Below are 26,028 nucleotides of genomic sequence, written 5' to 3'. Positions count from 1 at the left end.
GCAGAGGTTTCTTTCCAAGTTCAGCCTGATATTGTTGCTCCAGCATGCAAGTGCATAGCTGCATCCATGGAACAGATGATGGTTGCCATGAAATATCAGGCTCAGCAAAGTAGTCAGGATCTGTCAGATATGCATTAAAACCCTTTATTCCATTGTTCAAGCCACGGGTGCTATAATTCATTGCTTGGATGGAAGAGGGTTCAAGAGATCTTGGCTTCCCTTCAGATGTCCTATTTCCTCGAGGGATAAGGAAGGTGCATTATACAGTGGGTGCCCTGCTGCACTGTATCCCTTCTGCTAGGGACCTAGATGCCTCCAACAGGTTAGCCCAAAGAGGTTGCTCTTGCACCTGTGTGTCACATACCAGAGCCCTCTAGGCATAGGCACAACAAAGGTCAGCTGCCAATGTCACCTGAGGCAAATGGCAAATCAGTCACCATGATTCCTAGGGCTCAACTGCAGCTGCTGTGGTGATACCAAGATGTGGTAGTAGGAAAAGAAAAATTTTAAACAACATTAAAGTCACTTTGGGAAAACATTACATTTGAAGCAAATGTGCATGTTGCACTAGATTCTTTTCATCAATCTGTTAAACCTTCTAACTGCTCAGCGTTTTCCTTGTAGTCTGCCTCGAGGGTCAATGATTAGCCTAGGGACTCAAATGTACATCATTAGCAGCACCGCGAAGAAAGCTGAAGGTATCATTCACTTGTCCTCTGAAAGTAATGCAACCTACATGGTTGGATTTCAGTAATCAGTATATTTCATCCCCTTTACCTCCCAGTAATAGACGAATGTCCTTTGTAAACAATGGTTTGAATCATACTATGAGGGCTTCTATTTATGCCTGCAGAACTCAATACTGACGTTGTTGCCAGGAAACTGAGCAACCAGTTGTTGTGGAAAGTGAATAATTCCATTACAGTGAAAATCAAAGTAATCTAATTAGTTAATATTTAAAAGAAAGAATTTCCTCAAAATCAGGATCACTTCTGTGCCATAATTATCCAGTATTTCTCAGTGTCTACAAAGTTCATGCAAAATCAACAGGCCTCAAATCTAGCACAATCAGGTTTTGGCAGCCAGTAGTGGGGAAAATGCTTGAATCTATCATTAAGGAAGGAATAGCAAGACATCTGGATATAAATTGTCCCTTTGGTAACACCGAGCATGGTTTCATGAAGGGTAGGTCATGTTCAACTAATTTGGTGGAATTCTCTGAGGACATTATTTACATGGTGGATAATGGCGAACCTGTGGATGTGGTGCATCTGGATTTCCAGAAGGCAATTGACAAGATGCCACACCAAAGGCTGCCACATAAGATAATGTTGCACAGTATTAAAGGTAATGTATTGGCATGGATAGAGGGTTGGTTGACCAGTAGAAAGCAAAGAGGAGGGGTAAATGGGTGTTTCTCTGGTTGGCAGTCAGTGGCTAGTGGTGTGCCTCAGGGATCAGTGTTGGGACCGCCATTGTTTACAATTTACATAGATGATTTAGAGTTGGGGACTAAGTGTGTTGTGTCAAAATTTGCAGATGACACTAAGATGAGTGTTAGAGAAAAGTGTGCAGAAGACACTGAAAGTCCGCAGAGGGATATAGATAGTCTAAGTGAGTGGGCAAAGGTCTGGCAGATGGAGTACAATGTTGATAAGTATGAGGTCACCATTTTGGTAGGAATAACAGCAAAATGGACTATGTTTTAAATGGTAAAAAAATTGCAGCACGCTGCTGTGCTGAAGGACTTGGGTGTCCTTGTGCATGAATCGCTAAAAGTAGGATTGCAGGTACAGCAGGTAATTAAAAAGGCAAATGGAATTTTGTCTGCCATTGCTAGAGGGATGGAGTTCAAAAACACGGAGGCTATGCTGCAGCTGCATAGGGTCCTAGTGAGGCCACACCTGGAATACTGTGTGTAGTTTTGGTCTCCTTACTTCAGAAGAGATACACTAGCATGAAGGGAGTGTAGAGGAGATTCACTAGGTTGATTCCAGAGTTGACAGGGTTGGATTATGAGGGAAGACTGAGTAGACAGGGATTATACTCATTGTAATTCAGAAGAATGAGGGGAGATTTATAGAAACATATAAGGTTATGAAGGGAATAGATAAGGTGGAGGCAAGGAGGTTGTTTCCACGAGCAGGTGAAACTAGGACTAGAGAGCATTGCCTCAGGATAAAGGGAAGCAAATGTAGGACTGAGGTCAGGAGGAACTTCTTCACCTAAAGGGTTGTGAATCTGTGGAATTCCTTGCCCAGTGAAGCGGTTGAAGCTACCTCGCTGAATGTTTTTAAGGCAAGGCTAGATAAATTTTTGAACAGTAAGGGAATTAATGGTTATGGTGCGTGGGTGTGTAAGTGGAGCTGAGTCTCAAAAAGATCAGCCATGTTCTTAATAAATGGCGGGGCAGGCTTGAGGAACCAGATGGCCTACTCCTGCTCCTAGTTCTTATGTTCTTATATCTAATAATAATAGAAATTGCTGGGGTCATTTGCCATGCCTTCTAGGAATATCCGGACTCAATCATGAGCCAATCCTGTAGGTGATGCAAAGGCCAAACATGCAAGGAAGCTGGGACAATGCACAACATCACTTAGGTTATGGTCACTCCCTGGATAGCTGATACTCACCTTCAGAAATTGTTGCCTGTAGTCACCATGTACTGGGAGATTGAGGGAGAGAAATCCCTTTCTCGTCAGGAATTTGGCTGGATGATGCCTGGGAGTTCTGAATGAGCTATGCATGTAGTCATTGGTAGCATGGACCTGAAGGATTATAATGATGGCTGTCTGCAAATCTAATAATTCTGGCACTTTGGCTCTCTGGATCCAAGATGAACTCGACAAACTGTATTGCTTTTTGTAAACAGTATCAGTAAATGTCTGAGTGATAATGGGAACTGCAGATGCTGGAGAATCCAAGATAATTAAGTGTGGAGCTGGATGAACACAGCAGGCCAAGCAGTATCTCAGGACCACAAAAGCTGACGTTTCGGGCCTAGACCCTTTATCAGAGAGGGGGATGGGGAGAGGGAACTGGAATAAATAGGGGGAGAGGGGGAGGCGGACCGAAGATGGAGAGAAAACAAGACAGGTAGAGAGGAGAATATAGGTGAGGAGGTAGGGAGGGGATAGGTCAGTCCAGGGAAGATGGACAGGTCAAGGAGGCGGGATGAGGTGGTAGGTAGGAAATGGAGGTGCGGCTTGAGGTGGGAGGAAGGGATGGGTGAGAGGAAGAACAGGTTAGGGAAGCAGAGACAGCCTGCTTCGGCTTCCCTAACCTGTCCTTCCCCTCACCCATCCCTTCCTCCCACCTCAAGCCGCACCTCCATTTCCTACCTACCACCTCATCCCCCCTCCTTGACCTGTCCATCTTCCCTGGACTGACCTATCCCCTCCCTACCTCCTCACCTATACTCTCCTCTCTACCTGAGATAATGGGAACTGCAGATGCTGGAGATTCCAAGATAATAAAATGTGAGGCTGGATGAACACAGCAGGCCAAGCAGCATCTCAGGAGCACAAAAGCTGACGTTTCGGGCCTAGACCCTTCATCAGAGATCTCTCCTCTCTACCTGTCTTGTTTTCTCTCCATCTTCGGTCCGCCTCCCCCTCTCCCCCTATTTATTCCAGTTTCCTCTCCCCGTCCCCCTCTCTGATAAAGGGTCTAGGCCCGAAACGTCAGCTTTTGTGCTCCTGAGATGCTGCTTGGCCTGCTGTGTTCATCCAGCTCCACACTTTGTTATCTCAGTAAATGTCTGACTTTATTTGTGGCCCATTGGCTGGGAGATGTCACAGATGTCTTTAATTGAGTTTTGAAAGGAACCAGTGGCAAGAAACACCTGTACAGATATCACTGCACTGAACTTTAGTGCCATTGGCAAAGCACGTCTTTCAATGGTGAGTGACTGCTCACATCTGCCTACTGAGATGGCACAAATAAATTATCATTCTCTCGTCATGCAAAAAAACTTCCAGCATTGCTATTCATTCATCTGCAGATAGCTGGAACAATTTCTTGACATCCTTTGTCAGTAAACCAGTTGACAATGCTGAAAAGAGATAGCAAGAACTGCAGATGCTGGTGTCAGAGACAATGCAGTGTGGAGCTGGAGGAACACAGCAGCCAGGCAGCCTCACGGGAACATCCTGCAGTGGAGGCGATGGCCTTGTGGCATTGTCACTGGACTGTTAATCTATAGACCCAGATAGTGTTCTTTGGACCTGCGTTCGAATCCCACCACAGCAGACGGCGTAATTGGAATTCAATAAATATCTGGAATTAAGTGTCTAATGATGACTGTGAATCCCTGTCAATTGTCAGGGGAAAATCCCATCTGGTTCACTAATGTCTTTAGGGAAGGAAACTGCCAACTTTACCTGCTCTGACCTACATGTGACTCCAGCCCTAGAGCAATGTGATTGACTCTTAACTGCCCACTGGGCAATAAATGCTGCCTAGCCAGTGACACCCTCATCCTGTTAATGAATAAAGGGGCGGGGGGGAAAGTCACCCCAATTAGTTTAAAGTTCTAGCTAAAACCTTAGTTATATGGTTCTCCATCATTGATCAAATGAAGTCTGCTCCTGGTACTGGGAAATCTTAAGGCAAGTTTATTTACCTGATGCCAATTTGTATATGGGTATATGTGCTCCTCTCCAGCCCAGATGAGATGTTCTGAATGTTAGCACCACACCTAATTAATAGGTCACACTGTTTTTGCTGAAGAGAACAGTATCTAATTGTTTTATGCTATCCTCTATACTGAAAACCAAATTTAATGCAATTAATTTAAGGGATGTGACTGAATCTTGATACACAGTTTCCGGGTTTCTCTTCCCCTCCCTAATGTGTCACATGAGCTGAATTCAATTGAGCAGCAATCATTTGAATGCCTCAGTCAGAGCTGCTGGAATTAGCTGATTTGGCTGCTTTGGTTGGACAGGGTCATGCGCCAAGTTTGCCTTCTCTCCTGACAATTTTAACTATAACAAAGCAGACTAGATATTAGAGATAATGGGAACTGCAGATGCTGGAGAATTCCAAGATAATAAAATGTGAGGCTGGATGAACACAGCAGGCCGAGCAGCATCTCAGGAGCACAAAAGCTCTCTGATGAAGGGTCTAGGCCCGAAACGTCAGCTTTTGTGCTCCTGAGATGCTGCTTGGCCTGCTGTGTTCATCCAGCCTCACATTTTATTATCTTAGACGAGATATTATTTAGACATTCCATAAGTTGTTGAACATGGAGAGGTTTCACAACTTACACTATAAGCAGTTAACTACAAGAAAACAAACTCTGTATGACTGAAACTTCTCAGGAACTGGTCGATCCAGTCAGGCTTCATACCTTACACAAAGAAACAGCTTTGTTTATGAAGAAGACAAATCAACAAAGAAGTTTGTAGACACTAAGTTTGGAGGATGCAGTCTTCCCCACCAGGTACATGTCTCATGTGTACATAATTGTTTTTGTGAACAAGTGTTTCCTGCTTTGGCTAATAAGACTGTGCCTATGAATATAATTCTAACAGGTGGATATCTTAATGAGTACTGATAACATGCAAATAAGTGCAAAGCAGGTTCACAATGAAGAGCCCATTTCTGAAGAAGAATTATAATGGACTTGGTGTTAACTCTATTTCTCTCTCCACAAATGCTGCCAGGCCTGCAGATTTTCTCCAGTATTTTCAGTGTTTATTGCAGATTACCAGCATCCACAACATTTTGTTTTTATTCATGATGCAGTTTGAGGAAGTTGACCTGCCTAATGTGTTCTGAGAATAATAGAAAAGCTTCACCCCACAGTTAGGAAACTGGATTTTTGGCTCCTACCCAATGAAAAAGTTCCCCTGCTCACCCTACTCAAAGCTCCAAGCATGTCCAAAAACTTTGCTCTATGTGTCTGTTCAGATTTGTTAATAAAGTTACAATTAAAGACATAAACACCTCAAGTGAAAAAGATACATCTCATGCCTAGTGTTTCTTCACAGATGAGTAAATGTATCATGCCACATGTTTCATCAACTTAACTCAGCTTTGTTAAGTTAATTTGATGTGAAATGAAGTTTATGTGAAGTGAAGATTTAAAAACCTCAAAAGGAATGAGAGCAGGTACATGACAATGAAAAGGCGAATAGTAAAGATGAGGGGAAACAGGTGGAAATGTATGCAGAACGGTTTAACTAAAATTAGGACCAAAGTACACAATAATGGTAAAATATCAAAACTTAAGGTTCTTTATTTGTTTGGACAAAGCATTTATATAACGATAGTAAAATAACTGCATTTATGCCAGTATCCTGTCACCAAGCCACAATTTATTTATATGTGCAGAGTACATGGGCTCTGACCAGCAAGCTCAGAGCCAGTCCCTAGATCAGGAGTGTCTCTGAATCTCCTGTTTATATCTGTCAGCTTGGGCTCCCTGGTTATCAACCCCAATCAAGGATCTCATTGTCAGTGAGATTGGTCCAATCACAACAGTTAGATAAGTTGATGCCATAAATAGAAGCAAAAAATATAACTGATAGCTACAATGGAGAAGTGATTGCAGAGCAAGTCTAGGAACTCAGTATTCAAGGGTATCCAGTGTTCTGTAAGAATAGACGAAAGGAAAAGGAAGTAGCTTTGTTAATAAAAAATGGTATCAATACAGCAAACAGCACTGATATAGATGCAATAAATCATGATGGTAGAAAGTTTGTATGGAAATATGTAAGGGAAAGAGGTCTTGGAATGATGTCCTATATAGGCCAATGAAGAGTTGCATTACCGTAGGACAAAATATACATCAGGAAATAATGGAGGCATGTTACAGATGGTAGTAATCTGCACATTGACTGGACAAATTAAATGGACAAAAGTAACATGAAAGACAAATTTGTAGACTGTATTAGGGATTGCTTCTTAGAGAAGTACATTGCAGGACCTACCCAAGAACAAGATATTTTATATCCGGTAATTTGTAATGAGATATGATTAATACGAGATCTCATAGTGGGTAACGATCACAACATTATAGAATTTAAAATTCAATTTGAGGGAGAATAACTCAGGTCTTAAATCATTGTCCTCAACTTTATTTAAGCATTATGAAGAGTTGTCCAAAATGGGTTGGGAAAGTCACCAAATGAGCAGTGGTAGACATTTAAGCAGATATTTCATCACATTCATCAAAATTATATTCTGGTCAAAGAAAAATTTCTATGAAAAGAATGCAGCATTGATATTTTAAAAAGACAGCCAAGGAGAATATCCAGCTAAAAAGTAAGGCATATAAATTGTGAAAAGCCAGTGCTAGGCCTAGGCATTGGGAATTTTTCATGAATCAGCAGGAAAAGACTCGAGCTAAAAAGGAGAAAATTGATTATGAAAGTAAATTGGCTAGACGTATAACGACATATATCAAAAGTTTCCATCGGAATATACAAAGAGAGCGCTAAAGTAAGTATGGAACCTCTGAAGGAATTAACTAAGGAACTAGTAACAATAGACAGGGAACTGGCAGGTAAATTAAAGCAATACTTTGCATCAGCCTTCAATGTGGAGGACACTGTAAACATCCTAAAAAATAACAGACAAACAAGGTGCTAATGAAAGGAAAGATCTTATAACAGTTTTTTTTATCATAAGGAACACCTTATGTGATGAACTAATGGGATAAAAGGTTGACAATTTGCCAGATGTTGTAAAACCAGGGTTTTTAAAAGCAGTGTCAACAGTGATGGTGGAGGTATTAGCTGAAATATTCCAGACCTCACCAGAACCTGTGAAGTTCCAGAGGAATTGAAGATCACCAGTGTGACGTCCCTGTTTAAGAAGGGATGGAGACATAAGGCAGGAAACTATAGGCCATTTGGCCTATTATCTGTTGTAAAGAAATTGCTGGAGTATATTATTATGGAAAAAAATAACAGGACATTTAGAAAAATGCAACACAGGTAGAGTCAACACATTTGTGAAGGGAAATCATGTTTGACAAGGTTTTTTGAGGATATCTCATGCTGCGTAATACTTAATTTTCTATTTTCTGAGCTTCCAAGGACTGCTTATGGGAGATTAGGCAGAAAGCTTTCAACTCTTCATGCTGTAACATCAACAGCCAAATTCCTTTCACCCAAAACACAATCCAAAACCCAGTTCAAATTCTGACCACTCCCTGACGGACTGACCATTTCTTCCAATTTTCCATCTATGCCATGCTTGACTGGATAAATCAAATGGACAACAGTAACAAGAAAGACAAATTTGTAGAATATATTAGGAATTGTTTCTTAGAGTAGTACTTGCCGAACCTATCCAAGAACAGGCTATTTTAAATCTGGTAATTTGTAATGAGATAGGATTAATAAGAGATCTTGTAGTAGATAATGATCACAATGTGGCAGAATTTCAAATTCAGTTTGAGGGAGAGTAACACAGATCTTAAATCAGTGGCTTCAACTTGAATAAAAGTTTAAGTTACTTAAATTAAATGAACAATCTCATTCAGTTCAATTAGTGGGGTAATCTTGAACTGGACGGCATAGCTACAGAATAAGGCAATACTCATTTAAAACTGAGATGTAAAGGAAATTCTCACCTGAGAGGCTCTCAAAAGCCTGGAATTCTCTACTCAAGCATTGGAGAGTTGAGGGCTATGATGAGCTGGCATGGAAGTGAAGTTGAGGCCTGGGTCAGATCAGCCCATTTTCTTATTGAATTAAGGGACAGGCTTGAAGGCCTGACTGTCCTACTCTGCTTTTATTTCATGTTCTTTTGTGAGCAGAACATATGGGATTTTGGGTTTCCTGAATGGAAACATTGTGCACAAAAACATAGACACTATGTTCAAACTTTATAAAACCCCGACTAGTCTCTCACCTTTCCTACCAATCAAGCAACTGTTTGTTCCTATCCTGAATATTGTTATAATTTTGTAAAATGTAAGTTTACAAAGGCATTTTCCCCTGGATTGCTTTCAGCTATGCCAGAAGATTAATCTTCAAATTTTGGAGTCTGGAAGAAAATCCTGGAACCCATAAAATTCTTTGCAACATTTAGTTACTCAGCATAGTGCTAATGATTCATCAGTTGTATTGCTTCCAGTTATAGCCACTGTACTTTGGGAAAGATGTGAAAGTCTTTGAATGGGTACCTAGGAGATTTGCCAAACTGTATCTAGGATTGGGATGTTTTGGAGATTAGATTGAAAAGATGCTCTTGGAGCAGAGGAGATTGAAGAAAGATTTAATGAAGATATTACAGGTTATAAGGAACACAAGGAAATTGTTCATTCATTAATTGTAAAGGGCCCAGGAAACATATTTAAGATTTTGAGCAAAGGTAGATAATTTTATACAGTGAATAATAATGACTTGGAACTTAGTTCCCACAAGGGTGGAGGGATTAGAAATAATCAATGATTTCAAAAAAATGTATGCCTGCTGGCAAGTAACTTACAGGATTATAGACATTGCTTGGGAAAGTGGGACTGGTTAGGTTGTTTCATCGTGAGGTGGCATGGTCTCTGGTTATTCAGGTCTCAGGACAGTGTCAATTATAAATATGTTTTTGAAAAGAGTGTGCTCTGCTTGATATCTTATTTTAATCCACATACTTTTAACTTAAGATGCCGTCACTGACTTGTACATTGCACCTGTGTTTTAAACTTGCCTTGTTAAATCCAGCCATGCCAACTTTGGTTGGACATAGTCCTGAATATTTTATCACATCATTTTTCATCACATGACCAGCTGTGTCTAACTTTCCTGTAATTCTTTTAATATGCAATATTTTACAACTAATAAGTGAAAATAGTCAAGAATTGTCTAAAAAGAAATACAATTTTCTCCTGGGTTGATTGTTAGTGTGCCCAGAAGATTAATCTTTAATTCCTGAAATCTGTAAGATAATCTTGGAATCCATAAAATTTTTTGCAATATTTTGGCTATTAAGCACAGTGTTAATTGTTGTTTTTGAGTACAAAGTATTTGAAAAAAAACTATTTCTAATGCACCAACAAAGCACAATTTAGCTGCTATCATGCCATGCTTTCCAGAATGATCTTGAATAAAGACAATAATTTTATACCAATTTACACTAAAACAACAACATGGGATTACATGGCTGGATGATTTGAGCTTAAACTGTGAATCAGTATTAAAAGTTATGTTTAATTTCTCTTTATATTTGTAATTTAAACTTCCTTTAAAACAATAAAGTTCAATATTAGTGTTTTTTATGCTCAGGAAACTTCAAGTAGATGCACAGGAATCTTCACCATTAATTGGTCGAAATGATATGTTAACAAGTGAAAGCAGGGGTATGTACAATTTTCTGTGATTAAAAAATGTCAGAACACTTTAAAATTAAGTCTATTTTTGGTTTATTCTATGTACTGATGCTGTTTCTTTTCCATGTTGTAACATCTGTTAATTGATATCCAGTTACATCAGCTCATAAAACTTATTCTTTTATAAAATGGATAGAGCATCATATTAGTTAGCACTGTTGTTATTTTAATCATATAACTCATTTTGATTTTGAATGTGCTCCTACCTGATTTTAACCTGGCCTCTTTTACTGATTTAACTGCGCTATGCATGTTCAGGAATGCTGACCAGTAATGATTCTGGCATCAATTCACCTTCATTACATATATGGAGGGATCAGAGCTATGCTTGTCATTTTAGCATAACAATGCAACCAAAATAGGTGACTGATCAGAGTGAGGGATCTTTCACATAGGCATTAGTGCCTTGTGAATACAATTAATATTGATTAAGTGTCAAATGTAGCGACACCGATTTATTAGTGCTAATTTTATTAGGAACTCAACAAATAATTTGTACTGTAGGTCAATATAGTTTTTTAATGGAGAGTTGTTACAAGAATGTAGCTGACTATAGTTCTGATATTTTAGTGTTCTGTCACTTCACATGGAGTATGGGAGACCGACAATATTAAAGCCTTGGGCTTCTGGAAGTGCAGTATCTTTGATTGGGTGCAACTTTAAAATGTAATACAAAATGCTTGGATGCAGGTTACCTCAGGGTACAATGGGATCATGATCAGATGGGCTAATGCGCCAAGGAGTGGCTCATTAGATAAATTTGGATAAATGTGAAGTGTTGCATTTTGGAAAGGGAAATCAGAGCAGGACTTGTACATTTAATGGTAAAGTCCTGGGAAGAGTTGCTGAACAAAGACACCTCGAAGTACAGGTTCATAGTTCCTTAAAAGTGGAGTCACAGCTAGATAGGATAGTGAAGAAGGCATTTGGAAAGTTTGCTTTTATTGGTCAGTACATTGAATATAGTGGTTGGGGCGTCATGTTGTGGCTGTACAAAACATTGGTTAGGCTACTTTCAGAATACTGCATGCCATTCTGGTGTCCCTGCTGTAGGAAGAAAAGATGTTGTGAAACTTGAAAGGGTTTATAAGGATGTTGCCAGCGTTCTGGGTTTGACTTAGAGGGAGATGCTGAATAGGCTGGGGCTACTTTCCCTGGAGTGTCGGGGGCTGAGGGGTGACATTATAGAGGATTATAAAATCATGAGGGGCATGGATAGAGTAAATAAGCAAGGCCTTTTCCCCAGGGTGGGAGAGTCCAAAATTAGACAGCATCTATTTAACGTGAGAGGGAAAAGATTTAAAGAGACCTAAGGGGCAACTTTATCATGCAGAGAGTGGTGCATGTGTGGAATGAGCTGTTGGGAGGAGGGCATGTGAGGGCAGAGGTGCAGAAAATGCAAAAGATGCAGTCAAGAGCATTTTCAATCACCAAAGGGGAGAAGTTGCAGCCCTTGAAATAACAGGACAGCTGAGATGTTCGGGAGTGGTACACCACATCTTGGGAACAGACATGGCGGAGGTGAAGGAATTAGGAGTAGGGGATCACATTTTTGTAGAAAGGTGGGTGAGAGGAGGTAAAGTCTAGGTAGCTGTGGGAGTCAGTGGGCTTGAAATAAATGTCGGTTTCAAGGCGGTCATCAGAGATGGAGATAGAGAGATCCAGGAAAGAGAGAGAGGTATCAGAGATGGTCCAGGTGAACTTGAGTTTGGGGTAAAGTGTTTAGTAAAATTGATTAACTGTTCAAGCTCCTCATGGGAGCACGAGACAGCACCTTCCCACCAGACAGATGTTCACCTGCGCATCTCTCAATGTGTTCCGTTGTATCTGCTGCTGCCGAAGTGGCCTCCTCTACATTGGTGAGACAAAGCAGAGGCTCGGAGACTGCTTTGTAGAGCACCCGCGCTCTGTTCGTGTCAAATGACAACACCTTCCAGTCGCGAACCATTTCAACTCCCTCTCCCACTCCCTGGGTGACATGTCCATCCTGGGTCTCCTCCAGTGTCACAATGACGCCACCCAGAAACTGGAGGGGCAGCACCTCATATTCTGCCTTGGGATCCCACAGCCCAATGACCGAAATGTGGACTTTACCAGTTTCAAAGTCTCCCCACCCCTGGCCTCAACCCTCCCTCTCATTCCTGCCTCCTTGACCTGACACAACCTGCCCAGACACAACCTGCGCATCTTCTCTCCCACCTATCTGTGCCTCCCACCTCACTAACCAACTCCTACCACTCCCTACCTGCACTCATCTATCACCATACCACCTACCTTCCCCAGCTTCATCCCTCCTCTGTCTATATATTTGATTAGATTCCCTACAGTGGGGAAACAGGCCCTTTGGCCCAACAAATCCACACCGCCCCTTGAAGCATCCCACCCACACCCATCCCCCTATAACCCACACACCCCTGAACACTACGGGCAATTTAGCACGGCCAATCCACCTAAACTGCACATCTTTGGACTGTGGGAGGAAACTGGAGCACCTGAAGGAAACCCACGCAGACACGGGGAGAATGTGCAAACTCCACACAGACAGTCGCCCGAGGTGGGAATCGAACCCAGGTCCCTGGCGCTGTGAGGCTGCAGTGCTAACCACTGAGCCACCGTGCCGCTTGAGCTCCCTTCTCCCTCCCCCATTTCTGAAGAAGGGTCCCGACCTGAAACGTCAACTCTCCTACTCCTCTGATGCTGCCTGGCCTGCTGTGTTCCTCCAGCTCCACACAGTGCTATCTCTGCAAAATTGAGCTGTGATGGGGAAGGGAAAGGTAGGAATCCTACTTCCTTTCCAATTCAGACCAATTAAGTTAATTTAAAATTTCACTGACAGGTTGCACTTCCAGTTTTCACAGACGGATTACCTGAACCTTCAACAACAGTTTACTTGAATGCAGGTGGTAATGTCCCGCAAGCCATCCCCTGCTCCGTAAGAAGGTCAACAGAGCAAAATGAGACTTATGATTTAGTATGGGTACTCATTGCCCCACCTTTGATCAGGGTTGACGAGAAAGGGAAGAGTTTGCTAAGGACATGTCAGGCTCCTTTAAAAGGATCAGCTTTGTCCTTTGGTTGCATCTGAAAAGTTGCTGCATCTATTGCATCTCACTGTCACTGATTTATCAGGGCACAGACACAGACTCACAGAGATAAAGGGCATGAATTTTGTTTCCATCATTTGATTTTCCCGGGTTCAGTCTACTGTTGATTGCATCCATGGCATCATAAAGGTACCCAGCAACAGATCACTGAGATCCTTTACTAGGATGGACTTTCACTCTGTCAAGATTCAATTAGTTCGAAATTTCAACAATACCTCCCTCCAGAAGAGAACCCAGCTGTTCTGCCCTATGGCTTCCAGCATTAGATCCAAGTCAGCATCTATTAAGCAAGGATCTGCTGTGCCTTGTTTTGACCATGACATCTCACATCCTTCTGGTGCTGTGGGAGACATTACCATAGTCAGCATATTTCTCCATTTGGAAAACCAGCTGGTGATAGCTGCTATGGGGTGTCTAAATGAGTCCCACTTTTCATCTGACCAATCTCTATTCTTTCATTTTCACTCCACCCCCTCCCTCAAGACTGGCTTAATTATTTCCCCACTAGAAATCAGGTTCTCCCCCCAAAAACTGAAGCAATCTTTTTGCCCCCACTATCACTGTATTAAAATCTTAGTGAGACCTTGATAGTTTCAGATTTGGACTTCTGAGATGGGGAAACAGATGTATGACTTGATATACTGAATCAGTAATGGCTGAGGTCCAAGACAGACCACCTGGTGAGGATCGTAGGGATAGGTCTCATGAACCAGATCAAACAAACTTTAATTCTAATTGTAGACATCAAGTCATGGGTTGGAGGAGAGCTGCAGCCACTTAGAAAATGGTCACCACAATAGAAAATCATTTGATGGAGGAGGAAAGAACTTATGATTAAAGGTACAACATTCCTTCTGAGATATTCATAGTCCAAAGGAACACAAGGGCTGATTTAGAGTCATAGAGTAATACAGCAGAGAAACAGGCCCTTCGGCCAAAACTGGTCCATGCTGATGGTGTCCACTCAGCTAGTCCCAATTGCCTGCATTTGGTCCACACCCCTCTAAACCCTTCCCATCCATGCACCTATCCAATTTTTTTTTAAAGTTGCTATTGTGCCTGACTCAACCGCTTTCTCCAACAGCCCATTCCATATGTGCACTACTCTCTGTGTGAAGAAGTTGCCTCTCAGATCCTTCTTAAATTTTTGCCATCTCTTCTCAAACCCATGCCCTCTAGTTTTCAATTCCACACTCCTGGGAAAAAGACTAGATGCATTCATCCTATCTATGCCCCTCATGATTTTAAACACCTCAATAAGGTCACCCCTCATTCTCTTACATTCCAAGGAATAAAGTTCTATCCTGGCCAACCTCTCCCTATAACTCAGGCCTACTAGTCCTGGCAACAACCTCGTAAATCTTGTTTGGACACTTTACTGTTTAACTTTGTATTTCCTACAACAGGGTGACCAAAACTATACAGAATGCTCCAAATGTGGCTTCACCAACAACTTATACAACTGTAACATAACATCCAAATTCCCATTCACAATGCCTCATCCAATGAAGGCCAGCACACTATATGTCTTCTACACTGCCCTGTTTACCTGTGATGCTGCTTTCATCTAACTATATACTTGTATTCCTAGGTCCCACAACACTCCTCAGGACTTTACCATTTACTGTCTATCTTGGTTTGACTTTCCAAAATGCAACACTTCACACTTATCTGTATTGAATTGCATTTGCTAGTCCTCAGTTCCGAATTGATCAAGATCCTTCTGTAATTTTTGATAACCTTCTTCACCATTAACGATACCTCCTAATTTTGCATCATCTGCAAACTTATTAATTTTTCCCTGTACATTCATATCCAGATCATTTATGTAAATAACAAATAACAAAGGTCCCAGCACTGACCCTGCGGTCATCTTTGTGATGTGTAACAGAAGTTATAAAAGGACACTGTAACCTCTTTGATTAAAAAAAGTAAGAATGTAAAATTTTATAACTTGTTAGGGAGTTGTCATTGTAGTGGTTTAGGGTACAAAATTTGCAATACTGTCTCCCAACATTGGAGAGTATATGAACTTTGGCTCCGAGGAAAATGATTTAATTAGCATAGTGTAAACCATGAACTATGTTAAGACCATCATTGTTTTTGAAACACATAACATCACATGGCAAAAATATCACTTGAAACACTTTCCACTAGTAGAGTGACAAGAAGACCTTCCTGTTTGAAGGGGAGCCTCCCCAGAGGACTTTCCAATGGGTATGAATTATCAAAAAGACATAGACTGATGTCCTGACTTTTCAGATCATGGAAATCAAAATAATATCTGTGAATGAATACCAGGTATAGATAACTTCAAAAAAGAGTTTGGCCTTTATGTAATTGAAAACTTTACACAGGATGAGCAATGGGTAAAGCCTTGCTGATAGGTGTCATTCAATCCAGAACATGGACACTTGTTGAGTGGCCACTTTAATTGAGAACAAAACCCAGGAGAAAATATATTAAAATGATTAGTCTTTGTAATTTTGTTTCCATCTGTAACAGCTTACTACCTATCTTTGAGTTGTCAGCAAATTTGAATACATGACTTTCCATCTCAACATCTAAGCTTTTGTTAAATGTGGTACATTCAGGACACCACTAGTCACGTTCTGCAAATCAGAGTACAGCTACTCATTATCCCTACTCTCTGTCTCCTGCCATATAGCCAATTTCCAAAACAAGTCAATTTTTTTCACTGAATTTCATGAGTTTCAAATTTGACTAGCAATCTCCAATGAGAGTAGTCATCAAATGTTCTTCTGGAAGTCCACTTCAATAACATTCAGACTTTATCCTACCCATCACTTCAGTCACTCATTAAAAATTTCAATCAGACTTCACAGGTGAGACCTTCCCTTTATAAATCCATGTGGTTTTCTCTGAATATTTTAATGTTTGCAAGGTATTTAGTCATCCTACATTTGGTTATGGACTCTAGTAATATTCCTACAATAAATGTTAGGCCAACTGGTTTATAGCTCACAAGTTTCTCTATGTCAGCTTTCTCAAAAAGCGGAATGACATGCATAAATTTCCAATTTAAAAGAAAAGTGCTAGGTTGAAAGAACTTTAGAAGATTATAATTACAGCAGTTGTAATTTTATTACTTCATTTAAAATTGTGAAATGAAACCGCCTTTTCTAAGGGATTTCTTTTAAGCTATTAGAGTCAAGCCTTTCAGAAGAGAAATTAAGAAACACTGCTGCATCTAAAATATGGTAAAAGTTCAAAATTCTCTTCTACGGACAGCAATTAATCCTTCATTAATTCTTAGTTCTAAAACTGAGGCTGTTGATTTTTGGTTACCTAAAGATATTTAGGCATGAAGGGCACAGACTGTTATGTAGAGATCGGTTACAGATCAACCATTAATGATAAAACAAACTGGTCACATGAATCATTTACTTCTATGCCTATATAATTCACATTGCTTCCTGACTGCACAAATCATCAGTGGGCTGGATTTTGCAAGAGTCCAACACCATTTTAAAACAGCCTCAACACAGATCATAAAAGTATTATAGTTGGATTAGGGCAGTCATGTATCTGTGTAGGATTAATAATTTCTGACAATTATAGATAAATACGCTAAAAGTTTCTCATAATGGTGCAGAGGCCTTGGTGGAAGAGCTGGAATGAAGGAGAGATGTTTTGCAGTCTCAGGTAAAGGATTGATGGCAAGAAGTTCTCCGGACATGTGCTTAGGAGCCAGTGCAAAAGCAGCAAATGTTAGTGATATGGATCCATTGTAGGAAGAACTTTAATGATCTTATAAAAGCTTTCAAGCTGAATGAGTTCATCTTCAGATGGCATTTTTGCTAATCACACCACTTGTCTCAGCCACTGCTTAATTCACTACATCCCTATCAACTACACAGCAGCAATCACTGTTAATATGGATTCAGCTCTAACATAAATATACTTTATCTAACCGTTATGTACTTAACATTAACAGGTATCACAAATATAGTATCAGACAGATGGACCAATTCGAAGTAGCTATGCAGTGATATACAATATGGAGAGAGTGACAAAGAGAGTCTTTAACATCAATTTCAAATGGAACCCACTTAGATTACTCAAATCCTCACATCTCCTTTCCAGGAGTAAATTGCTCAAAGCAGGTCCAAAAAGGCCAAGATAGGTGGCAGTGTGCCTGACATGCACACAACAGCACCTATGAGGAGAGAATTTTGGCTGTCAGCAGTGAAGACTGCGAGCTGCTATTGTGGGGTCGTGGAAGCCTCTGTGCCCCGCCAATGAAGTGACATACATTGTTATTGATGTGCTACCCTCCCAATGCTGTCACTGTGTATTTTATGTTAGCATCCACAACATCATGCACCAACCTTGTTTATGACATTTCCTCTTTGTCAATTGCAGGATTCCATGATGGCTGTGGTCAAGGTGGCTGCACTCCACCACCTTTGAGGAAGAAAGCATGGATGCCATGCCATTCCCCGCTGCCCACTCCCTACGTCACCAGAACAAATACTGCTAAATACTTCTCTGCAAATGTCTGAGGAGAGATACCCCATGTTGCTGACACTCAGAAGATTAGGCATCATAATATTACATTTGCTCTGCCCCTGGAAGGAGAGGAACCCATGATGTTAGGGGCTTCATATATGCATACAAGTAGACACAGGATCAGCAGGCAGGTTTGTTAGAGGCATTGGGCAATGAAAACAAGTGTGCAGCAATGCCGTATCCATGATGCTGCTTCAGTCATGTTTGTATCTGAGTGCCTCCATGGACAGACTGCTAGATGAAATGGAGACCTGGGTACAGCAGTCTCAGAATCTGTTGGGTATGCACACAGATTTGCACTCCAAAGCTCTAACCATTGGTGCTTGGCATCAATGCCAAGGTGACAGGGAATGAGGAACCTTGATGTCACTCTGACTCCCTTCCTTACAAGGGGACAGGGTCGTGCCAGTAGTTAACTGGCTGCAGGAGGAATCAAATCCTGCCACCTCAGAAGTCTCTTCTTAAGGCATTGAAGAGATGGCTGGCCTTTCATCTCCACCCTGCCTGTCAAGCAGAGAAGGGTACACTCATTTGTGGACAGGATACATCAGAATGTACGGGCCCTCTCAATACAAATCCCACTAAGATCATCCAGCCATACTTCCAAAGCAAGAGGTTCCAATTTAGGATACCTTCCCTCTACTCCAACTGTGGCCCCTGGGACTGTACTGAGATGTAGTGAGAGAGAAAGGAAGAAGACCTGAGAGCACATAGGTGGCACAGGTGACAGTCCATTGTAAATATCCCATCACATGTAAAGATATTCTTTCTTTTCACCATCATCCGTGTGTGAGTCTCTGTCCAGGAACAACTGAAATATTGGAAGTGTAGAACTCACCCATTCGTAGCTCCATGCAGTGTTTCATGCTTCACAATGTGAAGTGAAAAATGCTCCTATGTGCAGGCAATGAGTAAATAGAAAGTGACTGCTGTTTTTGCAACTAGGCTTCAACTTTCGGGGTAGACAATCATTATCATGCGCCATAGGCATTGGTGAGGTAAATGCGTGATCTTAAGCTAATGTTCAAAGTTCAGAGTGTAGTGCCTGCAGGTGTGTTTCAGCATTGGCACATGGAAGTCAAAGTAATTGTGTTGCCTTTTGAAGGGGCCTCACATTTGTCAAATTTGTAAACCCCTTCTTCACAAAATGGGGCTTTTAGCCCATCCACTCCATCTCTGTGTTACAGGAGGCCTTTCAATTTCATTAATGGTGAATTTTGAAGAGTACATATTTGCATTGTTTGCAATTATATCATCACTAATGTGAAATACCTGCAATGTACAAGCAGTCGGGGTGCAAATGCTGGTCACAGACAATGTCGATCATCTCACTGATCTTTGCAGATTGTAGGCAGATATCTCTGTGAAGCAGAACTAATTACAGATACCCTTAAAAGAGGGAACTGTGGGCCACAATGCATACAGCTAATATGAGATGTCCTATGATGCAACAAGGCTCAGAACTAATTCCCTCTCCACCAGAACTGTGAGAATAATGCAAGATTCTCTCACATGTAATGGTGCTTTTTGTAGGTTATGTGCAGCTAGCGTTTAGACACTTATTTGCATTTATTTGTCAGATGACTGGTGAAACACTTGACAAAATAAGGTCTTATGTCAAAGTATCAAGATGAGGCAACATATTGCTGTCCTTGTCAGAATGCTATTTGCTCTATTGAGAAGCATGTTAAGCTGTTATTTGTAAGGGATGTGACAGTTGACTATTCTCCTTGATAAGAGCCTGTTCTGTTCTTTATGTTCCTGACATAGGTTCATTGTGAGACTGAAAGACCCGGCACAGCAGGTGTGATTGTTGCTTTTGCTACAATGCAACAAAGACACAAGCAGATGAAGGAGGGACAGATGTGCCAGCAAAACCGGATTAGTAGCAAACTGACACAGAAATTGAACAGCTGCCACCAACAAACATGAAGTGTTTACAGTGGGAGGGCCCATCAGGAAGTGGGGAAGATAGAGAAGTTCACAGTTATTTGTCCTCAATTTCCTCCATGTATGAGAGAGGCGCATGTTAACACAATCTGAGGATGTCGTGGGTCGCTTTTACGGAACTATGCCAGCTGCTGGAACAGGATCTGTCATCTGAAGAATTGGATGACCATCCTTTCACAGTGGCTGTCAAAGTGATAGCAGCTTTGAATATGTTTGCAACTGGTTCCTTCCATGGAGCCACAGAGGACCTGTGTTGGCTCTCTCAATCATCCACCCATAAATACAACGAGACAATGACCGAGGCCATTTGTGTGCAATTATATCAGTTTAATTTGTTTCCGCATAATGAGGTTTGTACTACAGCCTAGGCAGTAGGATTTGGCAACATAGCTGGCCTCCCCTAAGTGCAAGGTGCCATAAGCTGCATGCATATGTCATACTGAGACAGCCACATCATAATACAATGTTCATTTATGGAAAAGGGTTCGATTTCATCACTGTGAAGGTGATTTGTAATCATTGGTAACACTTCTTAGAGGTTTGAACCCAGTATCCTATCAACTGCTATAACTCCTGCATCCTTGAAAGCTGTCATGTTTCTGTTGTATTTAAGGGTTCAAAAACCCTACAAGGCCGCCTAATGAGGATCGAGGTCTACCCACTGCAACAAAAACTGATGACCATTACAATTCCCCGCCTCCCCCGACTGAGGCGGAGCATAGTTAATTAGCAGGCCAATCATCAACCAGGGCCGAGGTGGAGCATATAATAGCCCTCCTGAAGATGAGGTGCAGCTGCGTGGACAGCTCTGATATGCCTCTAATGTACTCTGTGATCAATCATTGACTATAAAATACTTATTGCTCAACATGCAAGCAGTTTGTTTGTATTCCAGGAGGGAAATACTGCCTCCGTTTATTTGATTTCTGTTCACCTTTGGTGTTTGTATAGCAAAGTTAATATTTTTCATTGTTTGAGTACTTCCCAGTATGTGATGACCCCACATTAGACAAAAATAAGCTGGTGGTTTACAAATGGATTTGGGAAGGAGTAGCATAGACTTAGGGAGGGCTATAAGATGGGATGACCAATAAGTTGTGCAATCTGGTGCTTGAACAGTGAGTGGACTAGTGATTGGAGAAGTAGTTGTATGTAGAAGGAAGTGGCACATATGTTCTGTGAGAAGTGCTGGTTTGTGAATGCTGTACCATTATATTGATTGCAAAGAGCAATTCCAAACTGCAAAGGCTCAGCCAAGTGCACAGTCAGGGTTCGAAGACTGCACTCTCACAAGGCATGATCGTCTATTCTGAGATATTCCAGCAATAGCGAATTCTTCAAGCCACAGCAAGTGGTGGAATTGAGGTGGCACCAAATGAGAGGGCTGCCAAAGGGGTAGGGTGAATAGTTAATGATGCAAGTTTGGGATAATAACATGAGAAAACTCGGTAGGCCTTGTGGAGAGAAACCCTCGATGAAATTCAATGGAAATGACACTTTACCAAAATACGTAAGATTCAGCCTAAAGTCTTTACAAAGATGAGAATGCATAGAAACTATACGTAGCCTTTTAAAAGACTGAAACTGTATTCAACAACAATGATCTGATGTATAGGTACTTACCTTTAAGTGGTCACACTCCATATGATGTTCCAGAAATGTTTTAAGACTTTCTCCAAACAATTTCCTGTGCTGTTTCAATGATTTCCTGGGGTTATTCCCTATCTGAGCAAAGAGCTTTCCAAGCATTGCTTATTCAGGAAAAAATCCTGTTTAGCAACTTCCAAAGAGTCAAGCTGTCTGTGTCTGCAGGTACTATTTTAACTGGTTATGTTTCTGAGATGATAGGCCAAGAAAATAAATGCTAAAATGTTAAAATAAAATTCAATTGTACAGCAGAGTTTGAAGTAAATTTTAAAAACAGAATACAATTAAATTGTGAAACATTCAATTTATGCTGTCAGTGAGCTGCATCAACCTCACACACACCCTAAACAAATATAGCATTTAATTCAGACACCTTTTTCTAAATCATACTTTAATCATCATAAACAACTAGTTACAATATAGTCATGGTAGATTGAAGGAATATATCTTTCATTAGATGTTTTACAGGCAGAAAACTTAATGCAAGATTTAGAAGAAATGCTGAAGCAAATTAAAGAATCTGACATGTGTACTAAATCACTCATGATGGAAAAGCAAGAACGCAGCAAAAAGCATCAGGAATATAAGGTATGATTATAAAAGACATAACATCAATAAAGCATAAGGATTTTATTTGGTCTACTGTTTATAGTTGAATGTTGATTGCTAAATGTTATTTTATCTATTACTGGTCATCTGATTATTTTCCTCCGAAAAAAATGCCTGATTGTGTAATTTAAACTCTTGATAATTGCTTTTGTGTCTTTAATTCATAGAGGGCAGGAGGGATCAACTGACAAAGTTGCCCTTAAACAAAAGGCAAAGTAGTGGTGTTAGTAAAGAAACAGGAAATTAAAGGATTGAAGATTGTTTGGGAAAAAGGCAAGATAATAGCCATGAATGTAATGAATCATAGAGCAGGCTCAAAAGATTGTATGGTGTACTCCTTCTCCTGTTTATTTAGTTGTTTCTTCTCTCTGGTACTTCTCCTGTGACCAAAGAGGAATTGAAAATTATTGCCAGTGTCTCTGCTATTTCCTGCTTTGCCTCATTCAACAGCCTGGGATACATTTCATTAGGCCCTGATAATTTATCTACTTTTAAGCCTGCCATGCTGTCCATGCTAATGTCTTTAAGTATATTACAGTCTTTCTCTTTGATTTCTGTACCCACATTGTCCCTCTCACTAGTGAACACAGGCAAAATATATTCATTGAGAACTCTACCTATGTCGTCTGTCTCCATGCACAAATTACCACTGTGGTCCTTAATGAGCCTTCTTCTTTCCCTAGTTATCTCTTCATGCTTATTGTACTTGAAAATTAACTTGGGATTTTCATTTATTTTACCTGCCATCATTCTTTCATGCCCCCTTTTTTTGTCCTAATTTCCTGGGGTTTTTTTTAATTCCTTCTATATTCGATATTCTCCAGAGCTTCTGCTATTTTGAGCCCTCATTGTCTACCATAAGCATCTCTTTTTCTCCATATCAAATATTGTTAATTCTTCAACATCCAGAGTTTGCTAGATCTGTTGCTCCCATACTTTATTGGAACATAATGGCTCGATGCGCTCACTATTTCCTACTTGAATGTGTCCCACTGTTCAGATAGACATTTACCTAAAAGTGTCTGGTTGCAGATTTCAAATAAAAGAAGAAGAATTAGGTATGCCTATATCCTCATTATTAGTTGCTTCAGTGATGTGCCTTCTCATGGTGGTCAGTATTATCTTCTCCATGAAAATTAAACATAAAGGTGCACTTGTTCTCTTCTAACTTTTTTCCTACTGCTGCTTGATGTTCAACAGTTACCTTTGCAACAAAGGGAAGTGTTCCAGTCAGTGTCCTGAAATATATTTGGATGATGTGGCTGCCATGGTTGAATAACTTCCAATGTATGTACGTTGAAAATATGAGGCTTGTGCTATGAAACTTGAAATTACTCTCTACTGGGTGGAGGCTGAGGACTCTAATTCCTGGTAGACCCAAGAGTTTTGGAGCATGCTGTGAGTATGTTTATATCACAGGCTGTGCAAACTCTGTTCATGCTCTTTTTTTACAGCTTTGTAAGGGGAAACATATGCCCGCATGGTGGGGTGGCATGTAAAAACAAAGACTACAAGACATTGTATGGCAGCATGGCAGTCCCAATCCATAGAAGAGTAGAGACCACTGAAAGGGATAACCAGAAGAGAAACTATTAGGAGAAGATCAGAGGAAGAAGTCCTATATGAATATGCAATATTATTAGTAGCTCCAGACAATTCGGGCTCAGAAATCCTGGGAGCTGACAAGGGTGGACCAAAGGAGAATCCCATTTGGCCATTCAGTACAGTTGAGACTTAGACAAAACTATTTGGAGCTGGGAAGGCAGCTGAAGATCTTTTGACTTGGTGCTGCTGACTGATGGCGCAAAAGTAACCCTTTCAATAAGTACTCTTCTGTTAGAGGACCGAATAAGTTGGAGTGCAGCCTGATGTCTCTAGAGGATCGCACTCATTGTAGGAGATCAAACTACTGGGAAGTGAGCAAACGTTGAGAAAGTCTAAGTCAGAATGGTTTTTGAGGGAAAATCAAAGTTTAAATTTTTGGATGTATATAATTGAAACCCATGAGGAGGAGGGAAAATTGTGAATAAAATTTTATGACTTAGTATTTTGTCATCTCAATGAATTGTTGACAGATCTGTCGGATTTGTGTTGGCTGCATCTGCCTTTCATTGTGCAGTGTGGCGCATTCGGCCACAATTTGTCTGTCTTTCTGTTTTTTTTGTGCCCGTTCTGCATGTCAAGTACAAGTTAGATATTGCAAATTGTTTCCTTTCTAACATGGTATAGTAAAGTTTAATTTATTCACTTTAAAGTAATGGTATCTTGTGATGTTATTCTATTAGAAAGTAGTTGGAATTTCAAATTTTGTTCATTTAAACAATAAACTTGTTTGTCCCTAACTAAATCATTATTCAAATTTGGCAGTCTGGTACAGGATCATTACACTTGCCAACAGTTCTGAGTGTGGGAGGGTGAGGTAAACATAAGAATAGCATGAACACAGCAGGCCAAGCAGCATCTTAGGAGCACAAAGGCTGACGTTTCGGGCCTCGACCCTTCATCAGAGAGGCTCTCTGATGCTGTGTTCATCCAGCTCCACACTTTGTTATCTTAGATTCTCCAGCATCTGCAGTTGCCATTATCTCTGATAAGAAAAGCATGGTTGAGTTTTCACTGATGGTGATTGTTAGTAAGCAAATGCTGGGGGTGTGTTGAATTTCACAATGAACAAGGCTGATGTTTGCTTTTTCATCTTCCAATGCAGCAATCACAAAAGCCACCCAATAACTCAATGCCACGGTGAAAGCTCAGCTAAAGATCCGGAGTTCCTTGACTTTTGTCATGCAGGTTCAGATTGTTGCCGTTATGATCTCAATGCCCAAAGTGGCAGTAAGGCTTTTCTGGCTATCCAGCAATTTATACTCCCAACAGATTACTAGGATTTCTGAGGTAATGACAGTGGGATCATAGAGCATGAACAAGCTATTCTGTCCCAGGGATAACAACATTCCTGTTTCCATTGTGACCGAGCCATGAGTATCCTTCTTTTGCCTTTCTGTCAGCCAGCCAAAACTGCATGATACCCATGCTGAAATAGTGCAGTCCAAAGCAGGGTGATTTGGTTTCAAAGTTGCTTGAGTGCATTCAGCAAATGCATTTGCAATCTTTCCCAGTGAAAGTTGGCAGCCTTATACGAGTCATGCTACATTTATTAAGGCAGCACTGTGTAAGAAGCAAGGCATTCACAACAAAGGCACAAGGAAATTCTCAAGGATGATTATTCCTTTTTTTTATTATGTTGCTGTATTGCTGGATAATGTGGTTCAGCATTTATTGAATGATATAGGTCAAGGAGTATTTGTGATGGGAAATCTGGTATGGATTTAATGGTTGGAATCTTATTAACATTAACAACACTGAAATATCCCATCATAAATGTTCTGGGCATTACCATTGATCGGAAATTTAACCAAACATAACACAGAAATATTGTAGCTACAAGAACAGGTCAGAGGCTAGAGTATTTCACCTCCTAATTTTCCAGAATCAGTTGTTTTTAATCGATTAGACACAAGTAGGGAACGTGAAAGAATGCTCTCCATTTGCTCAGGACAATGAAATTTCAGCAATACAGCAGTAGTTGACACCATCCAAAATAAAACATCCTGCTTGATCGGCATTCCAACAACCAGTTTAAAAATGCTGTGCCTCCACCACCAAGGCATAATTGTTGTGGCGTATCATCTACAACATGCATCTGCAACATGACAGTTTACCAGGAATACTTTTACAGCACCTTTAAAACTTTCGACTTCTACGATCTAGATGAACAAGGGCTGCTGATGAATATGAACACGAGAGAAATTCATGCAAGATTCTCTCCAAGTCACACACTGTCTTGAC

At 40.7% G+C, this 26,028-nt stretch overlaps 1 protein-coding gene across 1 annotated transcript in view; it reads left to right on the top strand.

Annotated features, from left to right (window-relative positions):
• The window catches only part of LOC125460703 (zinc finger CW-type PWWP domain protein 2-like), a 114,440-nt gene that overhangs the window by 87,300 nt on the left and 1,112 nt on the right, over positions 1-26,028 (top strand). Inside the window, exons 8-9 of the mRNA XM_059641080.1 lie at positions 10,236-10,309; positions 22,031-22,161. Coding sequence (XP_059497063.1) covers positions 10,236-10,309; positions 22,031-22,161 — 205 coding nt within the window. The remainder of the gene's footprint in view (positions 1-10,235; positions 10,310-22,030; positions 22,162-26,028) is intronic.

The sequence above is a fragment of the Stegostoma tigrinum genome, chromosome 2, assembly GCF_030684315.1.
Source record: "Stegostoma tigrinum isolate sSteTig4 chromosome 2, sSteTig4.hap1, whole genome shotgun sequence".
NCBI lineage: Eukaryota > Metazoa > Chordata > Chondrichthyes > Orectolobiformes > Stegostomatidae > Stegostoma > Stegostoma tigrinum.
This window is presented reverse-complemented; position numbering and strand designations above follow the sequence as displayed.